The sequence below is a fragment of the Apaloderma vittatum genome, unplaced genomic scaffold (genome assembly GCF_000703405.1).
Source record: "Apaloderma vittatum isolate BGI_N311 unplaced genomic scaffold, ASM70340v1 scaffold758, whole genome shotgun sequence".
Classification (NCBI taxonomy): domain Eukaryota; kingdom Metazoa; phylum Chordata; class Aves; order Trogoniformes; family Trogonidae; genus Apaloderma; species Apaloderma vittatum.
In genome coordinates this window covers 69,974-78,316 of record NW_009731019.1, presented here as the reverse complement: position 1 = coordinate 78,316, position 8,343 = coordinate 69,974, and the positions used below count along the sequence as shown (strand labels likewise).

The following is an 8,343-nucleotide window of genomic DNA, read 5'->3' as shown; positions in this document are numbered from 1 at the left end:
TTTCCTCCTTGGAGGAAAACGCTGTGAGAAGAGCTGAGCAGGAATATTGCAGGTGGCTATTAGCAGCAGGTCACCCGGAGCAATTTTCAAGAGATCTCCCTCCATGCATTGCTAAAATTTTGCCATTCAGCACAGCTCTTAATAATGCCTACGGGTAAGAGCTTTCAGGAGGAGAGAGGGAGGGAGCTGTGAAAACCAGTTGAGGCCACTGCCCTGCCCAGCTGCTTGCTCCTGCAGCATGGAAGAAGAAAGGACCTGTGCCTATTTCGACAGTGCACACACCAGACCGTCAGCTTAAATCCCTGCTGAAAGTGGGTTTGCACCACCAAACCAAAGCAGAGGGAAGATACTATCTTTTGCCAGCACTGGTGAAGGGATCATGATCATGGCTCACCGTGCTGGGTGGCCAACAGGTGTTTGTGGCACCTCCAGATGGACCTGCCTGCCCAAGCCTTGATCCAGTGCACAATAGCAATTAGGTTTTGCAGGCATGTAAGGCACTTGGTTTCCCTGCCAGCTGCATTAGCAAGTGACACAAAAACCATGTCACTGTTTTTTGTAGCTCTCCTCACTGGCAATCATTTTAAAGTGGGATTTTATCTATCAGCAGGTAAATTGGTGGCATTGAACAAGCTGTGCATTGAATGACTGTGATTTGTTCTTAAAGAGCTTAAGAGGGAAATAAGAGATCCAAAGTTGCAGTGAAATTAGTGATACTTTCCTTTCAGTGGAGAGGAAAAAAAGGCTAAAATTAGGTTATTGAACAACAGATGAGGAGAATCTTTTGATTTAAGACTTTGGTGCAGCAGGGAATGGGCAGGATGAGAAGAAGTAATAGCACAGAAGGAAAAGTACTTAATGAAAAGAGACAAGCTATAGAAAGAAAGAAAAATAAGACAGTCTGATAAGGTGTTCAATGTCTCAGCACCCATGCTTTCTGTTTCCAAATAACGTATGTACATTTTTGGGCTGGGAAGTTGTTCCCACTTTCAGAAAGACCCAAGTGGAGAGCTCAGGCCCAGGCTCTCCAGAGATCCATGACAAGCTGGACCCAGACTGGCAGAATGTGGTGGCTCTGCTTGCTTCTGTTACAAAAATTACACCAAAAGCAGGCCTAGTGTATTACATGAATCTTGTTCATCTCGCCAAAGGAATTTTCTCCTTTTCTGATGTCTTGTGTGCCTCCTGGCACCCACCTCCAGCAGCAACAAGGAGGACTATGTCTCTGTGCCATGCTGTACCATGCGGTATCACGCAGTGCCAGAGGCAATAATACCAAGAGATGCTCAGGGTAGCCCATCACAGTCATTGCTCCCATGGTCATTGCTCCCACCATGCCAGGGAAGCAGCAGTCCTCACCACCCCAGCCTTATTTAGCCAGAAGAGCATGCCTGTGACCTCCCCTGCTCCTCATTGCCTCGCTCAGTCCCCTGTAAAGCTTAGTAAAGACAGTTGTCCCCCGTGCCACCTTCGGAAATTATTGCAGGATTCACAGTTTTTCCTTCTTCTGCATCAAGCTGAGAGACTGTGATTGCCCATTGTGATGGGAAGGCTATAGGGGTGCTGAGAGGAAGCCAAGTCTCAGCTCTGAGCCAGGTAGGACAAAGATTATGGGTTTTCTATGGCCCAAGAAGTGCCAAAGCCACGGGGAAACAAGGCACAGCCACAGCAGTTCCTTTCTCTCACTTTACCAGAGCTCTTGGGATCTGCTGTGCTTCCTTTAAACTCGATTTCTTTGATTAGTTAAGAACTTCAGACTGTGTCTGAGGAAAAAAAACTAAAAAGAAAGTTTCTAACTGCCCTCCAGCTAAGTGTGCTGGGAGGTCTTTGGTAGCAGCAGAGAATCTTAATGGCTAAACAAAAATTTATACTCTCTGTAAATTATGACTTTGAGGCAAAATTCACAATGCTTACGAGTCTGGCCTGGGACTTTTTAACATCTGGGGCTTGCAGGACCATGTTCAGTCCTTGGTTTCTCTATTGAGGCAACCAGCAACATATGTTAATTAATGCCAGTCGTGGGAATGTCCAGGGGTGGCTTACATCCCCTGGGAAGCAGACTGAGGCCTCACCACTCATTTCATGTGATCAAGGCTTATACTAAAATATCCCTCTTTCTGTCACACCCCACGTATTAGCCACAGCAATTGCTTTGGGGCAGTATTTCCCCTGAGAGATGTATCTGGGCTCCTATGACTAACCCAAAGGGCTGCACTGAGTAATTCTTGATATACTGAGCCATATCAGAGTGGGTGGATTACAAAATGATATGTGTCTGATGGCTACACCTCACCCTGCTATCAAACACCCTGGCAAGGGGGCAGGTATTTCTCTAATATTAAAATAACAGCACTGTCTTCCATTTATAACATCTGACTTGAGAGGTCCTGCAGCCAGGTAGGGCTTATTATTGAAATTTACCCTCAAAATCAAACATGGGTAAGAAAGGACTCAATGCTTACTCACTCTATCCCATCTCTGCAGCTGTAGCATGACAGGCAGAGCCAATTAACAGTGGTAATCAATTTTCCACAGCGGATTTGGGGTGGGAAGCGGGAAAAAGAAAGCCAGAGCATATTAAGGCAGAAACTTCAGAGACAGCAGCTCTTCCCCTCCCTCTCCTTCCACCAAGGAGATGCCATAATTGTTATTCCGGGAGACCACACTGAAGCTCAGAGCTGCCCTGCTTTCCAGAGAGCTTGGAGCAAAGCCCGTGCCACTATGTGCCGTGGCCCCATGAGTTGTACAAATGGATGCATCTGTGGGTTCAAGGTTAATGGGTTATGGGAGAGGGCACATCCTGGAAGCAGGCAACAGCAGCTGGAAAATACCCAGGTTTGTTGCCACAACCTGCTCTGCCTTGCCTCTGCAGAGCACCATTACAGTCAGATCTCTGTGGATGCATGGACAGAGGCTTCTGGGGTGCTTGGGATCAACTCGGTTTCCAGTTTTGCCTACTGAAATCCCTTCAAACAGAGGTAGAGCTGAAGGAGGGGTGGCAGAGCAGCGCTGCTTTCTGCCATCCACATCCCTACAAAGGGATATAAAAGTCTGAGGTGTCCAGTGGTTACACAGCCCTGGCCCACAGCTGGGATGGGACCCAGGCACCTTGCCAGAAATATGGGTTTGCAGGCAACAGGGGGGTTTGCAACCTCTCGTGCCATGGCTGTAATGATCTTGCTCAACATTGGGATCAAATGCCACTTGGGCTCCCCAAATCACTGCCCTGCACAGAAGATTTGAGGGTGTCTGGGCTGAGATGGTGGCAGAGAATGTCTGCAGGTTGCGAACAGCAGGTTTCAGAGTCCCTCTCCTCCCTTGCACCAAACAAATACATCTCATGAGGGTATAATGCACCATAGCACTTTAATCCTGCTGGGGAAAAAGTGGATTACAATGCTATTTGGCTGGCCACTGTGCATAGAGCCAAACTATTATAACAGGATTCAAATCCCATCCCTAACTCAGAGCAGATTTGCTTGTTGCTTTAAAAAACAGCTGAAAGACAGCTTAGCCCCATAAACTGTGCTACAACCCTTTTTGAATATGAGATTGAACTATTTATGCTCTCCTTTATTTCTGTAATTCAATGAGTACCTTAAATCCTACACAGATTGCAGACTGGTGGTTTTTACAAGAGCATTGTAAACGTACATCTTCACTCTTTACAAGAGCATTTTTCACACTCCCCAAAGAGTTAAAGTTGCCCGTAAAAAGCTAGTTAACTCCTTGAATGAAGAAGATCTGTTTTACCCAGCCATACACAGCACCTTGCAAATCACAGGTGCCTGGCAGGGCTGTGATTGCACTGCAGTCCCCTGCCGGGTACAGCCCGTTTTTGGGGCAGGGACAGACGCCAACTAAGGAGCAAGGACACACCACCCACCTTCACCTTCTCCCCAGGGTGCAATTAGCAGTGCTGGAGAGAATTGCTGTTGAGGGGGAAAATGCAGAGGAATTCACTGAACCTCATCTCGGAGGGACTAGTAAACCCTGCTCATTTCCTCCACCACACGGAGCACCTTAAAACTTTCCCCCACACGCTGGGGACTGAAGCCAGCAGCATATTCCATGCTCCTCTAATTAATATGGCCTTGGAGGGAGAAGCCACTTAGCCAAAGAGCTCACTTGCTTGGCTGTGCCTCTCCAGGAGCAGATCATACACTTGAAGGAAGACAGGTAATGCAGATAATATGATAGAGAATTGAAGGTGACCTATAGAAGTGTGGTAAATATGTGGTTTTCTCTGCTTGGCAAGTGAATTTTGATCCCAGCGTAGCACTGCATCGTAAGGTGCTTCTGCTGTTTCTGGGAAAGCTTGTGAGAGGACAAAGAGCAGAAAACGGCACGAAGGACAAAGTGGCTCTCAAAGCTCTCCCCACACTCTGTTCATGGCCCTGCCACACAGACAAGACGGAAGGGGATGGCTGCAAAATTGTCTTTCCTTGTTTAGAGATGTTTGTGTCAGCCTGTCTTGCAGAGGGAAAATAGCTGCAGATCAATAGAAGTGTCTGTGCTGACACTCTTACCATCCTCTCCTTTAAGACACACTGAATCACTCATCAGCCTTCGCAGTTAATGAGCCTTTCAGTGGGAAGAAAGACATGAGTTTCTTTCTAAGCATGTACTTCTGTGCCAACCTCCAGACCTCTCTTAAAGGAAGAGGTAGGCGATGGGTTCTGGTCATGGTCGGAGGTCCCAGCTGTGATTGCAGTGACAGGGTGCTGACACAACTTTACTAGAGGCCCCCCCTTGGTCTAGCTATGGGTCTCTGACAGCAGAAGCTGGTGCAATCCCTCCCTGGAGAGTACAAGGGCTGCCCAACCCTCTGCTGCTTACCGAGTGTCTTATGTGATACCAAATCTCTGACACACATATGCGGTCACCAACCATAGGATCCTTGGGGTGGGCTGGATCCCACCACCATCCTTGAGCACTCCCCTAGATGGAAGTAGCAAGAATGGAGGTCAAACTGCAATTTGACTTTAATAGAGTTATGGGTGTTAGCACTGATTGAGGACCTGACCTATGTGAGGGATGTCAGTGTGCATAATCACATCAGAATATGATACCTGTCATTTATCGTTTGCACCAGCCAGCCAGGAGCCCCCTCACCTGGATGCTGTGGAGATACAGAATAAAATAATCCCTTTGCAAAGAGCTTACAGTTTTTAGAGGAAGAACAAGCATTTAAGTCTTGAAGGGAAGGGGGGAAAATGACATTGCTCCTAGCCCTTGTTTCCTAGCAGACTTGTATTAATCGATCCCGAACCTTAATACAGTTTTCACTCCACTTGTCAATTGTAAAGATAGATCTGGGGGCTGTCAACAAAATGTTGCAGCTGAAGTGACCCATCTAGAAATAATAGACTATGAAACATCAAAGCAATCATAATATTGTAAACCACTACAGAGGAATACATTTGGTCCTTTCATTTTTAATGGTGCCTCAGGTGTTGTTTGACATACAGGCCAGTTTGTGGGGGGGTATTTCCCTATCCCAGCTTCCAGGTTGCTGGAGGGAACAACTGCAACCACCCTCTGCATCCCTGAGGGAGGAATGGGCACCCTAAGAAGCAGGTTCAGTCTCGGACACCGGTTTTTGAACGAGGTGCCTTGCTGGGTGAGGGCGACCGCATCTCCACTGCCAGGCAAGAGCAGGTGGGGTGAGATGTCTCCTTTGGAGACAGCTGGCATTGGCCCACAGGTTCCTACTGCTCACCGGCGCTGGTGGATGGGCACTGTAGCTCCATGCTGGGCACAAAGGGGTCCGACCCATACGACTTTTCTGGCTAGCGCAAAGCGGTGGTGCATTCCTTACAAAGCTGGTGGGAAATCAAACTGAACGCCTTAAGAGCACATCAGAGCTAAAACCTGCTGTATTTACCTGGCTGGATGTGAGCTGGGCAACACAGGAGCACTTTCAAAGCATATTTCACTTTACAGATAGAGGGTGTTTTCCAGAGCAGGAAGCTTTCTTGTCAGCTTGTCCATCTACCTGGTGTCTCAATAGGCCCATGTGGAAAACACGTGTGATTGGGTTTCCACTGCAACCTTATTGCAGGAGAATTCCCACGCAGGTCTTCGACCATGATTCTCACTAGGACTTCACTGACATGTCAGACTTTTTCCTAGAGGCTCCCATTTGTTTCCAAGACAGTTTTACATCCAGTGCCTACTTTCAAGAGCTGCCAAGGAAATACTGAGATTGTTCATGTCTCTACCAGGCTTTGGATCTGAGCAGTGAAGAGCTTGGCCACAGAGGATTTTAATAAACTGAAATGCCCTACATGCTTAATAGAGAGGAACAGAAGCATTAACTTTTTTGGTGTGCTGGAAGGTAAAACACTGCAGTTCTTAGAGCAGCAAATCTGCAACTTGACAGGACCTGAACTGTTAAATTCGAGTCTGGAGCACTCTGTGGATACTCCTGTGCTTATGGGACCTCATCAGACAGTGCCACTGGCACTGAAATTGTATTGTGACCTTCAATAACCTTTTTTTTCTGCCTAGGTTTTTATTATTATTGTTATTATTTAAATAATTAAAATGAAAGAAAAAAGTAGCATGTAATAGGGGTTGAACACAAAAACATTCATTCACAAAATCTCTCCATGCACTCAGGAATGCGGCTATTTCTTTTATATCTTTAGATGGTCAGATCCTTTCAGATAATGACAAGGCTGGGGGACTTTTAAATGGCTTGTGTTAGCGGAGGAGCATGATGCTGGGAGAAGCAAACACACACCCAAGCAGTTCATCCACAGGGAGCTCCTGCCCCAGCCGGCAGTGCTCTCCAGACTGAGCACAGCCTTGCGAGGAAACCCTCCTGGAGCTGGCAGGAACAACCCTGCTAGAAACAACCTCTCGCAGCCTGAGACTGGAAATATTATTCTGGGAAATCTACCTTTTTTTAGGGGTGGAGGGATGCTGCTCTGAAGAGGGATTTACCCCATCAATGGACCTTCTGGGGACCCACAGCTCAGGGAAGGTGCTCCCCAAAACGTCTCCAAGTTTCTCTCAGGGACCTCAGCGGAGCCAAAGATAAGTTGTCCTAAATTAAATTAATTTCTGAGCTTGTGCTGGGCTAGCAGAGTGGCATCGCAAGTCAGGTCTGCAAGGACTTCCCACCGAACAGGAGCCACTTCGTTAAAGTTGGGCATTCAGTACTGTGACAAAGTAATTAAAGCCTCCCTGTCACTTTCTTGCCCTGCTGCTTCTTCTCTATGTACAAACATCAGGTCTCTGGCATAGATGGAGCTGTTGACACTTTGTCAGTGAAAATTCAGAACTGTGCGTGTAAGAGAAATGTTTTATGGGGTCTATAAATAGCTTTGCATTAAGGCAAATATATTCTCCCACCTAAAATAGCTTCACCTTGCAAACAGCTTAAGGACGACTTTGGCACCAGGGGAACATCTTCAGATTCCCCTCAGGAGACAGAAACAGTCTTTTTCCCAAGAAAAAGCAATAAAGACCAGCAGCCGGAGACCTCTCTGCTGCCACCCCTCCTCTCTCTGCTCCCCACCGCCTGGCAGCAACCCGCTGCGCTCGGGTGTTAGCCTGGGAGACCACCCAGCATCCTTCGACTAGAAAGGGATGTTAATTCATCCAACTAACTTTTCCAGTTATTTTTTCCCAGATGCTTGCAATATGCGTGCTCATTACATGGGTGAGAGCCATGAAGAAACTTTGAGGAGGGGGGACCAGCGACTTCCCACGGTCGCTTGCAGCAGCTGGTTGCTTCTCCTTTGCTCCGAAGGGAATCATGCAGCCAGACAATGCAAACGTATTCTCTGCCAGGGCTGCAGTGTGTTAACAGCACTCTACCCTTCCTGCCAGAGTATCATTTCATTCCCTGCAGAGAAATGCCGGGGGGGGGAACAAAAAATATTTTTAACTTACCTTTAGGCTGTGCGTTGGGTTGACGACGCAGACAAGTTGCCCAGCAGCTGAGAAAACCCTCTTTGCCTTGTAGTGCTGAAACCGCAGGTGAATAAGATCTAACACAGCCCCAAAGCACTGGGTGAAGAAAAGCATCACAACTTTTGGCGTTGCTGCTGCTGCCACTGCTGCTGCTGCTGCTGACGGTGGGCAGGGGAAGCGATGAGGGAGCCCCTGAGTCCTTGAGCCCGGGGAGGGAGTGCAGTCGGCGAGAGCTACGCTCCGGCACAGCTTAGCATGCCTTCATATTCATCATCAAAATAAGACGGGAAGAGGCTTGCAGCAGCGGGGCGGCCAATGGAAAGGACAGAAATGTTATCCTTGAGGTCCGGAGACAGCCAATAACGAATGCCTCCCCTCCAGAAACTCCCTGATGAATTGAGCCTGGTGGAGAATGTA

The 8,343-nt window shown here is 47.7% G+C and overlaps 1 protein-coding gene across 1 annotated transcript in view; it reads right to left on the bottom strand.

Annotated features, from left to right (window-relative positions):
- The window catches only part of SIAH3 (siah E3 ubiquitin protein ligase family member 3), a 46,807-nt gene extending 38,767 nt beyond the window's left edge, over positions 1-8,040 (bottom strand). The window contains exon 1 of the mRNA XM_009875004.1: positions 7,906-8,040. Coding sequence (XP_009873306.1) covers positions 7,906-8,040 — 135 coding nt within the window. The remainder of the gene's footprint in view (positions 1-7,905) is intronic.
- Positions 8,041-8,343: the final 303 nt, after the last annotated feature.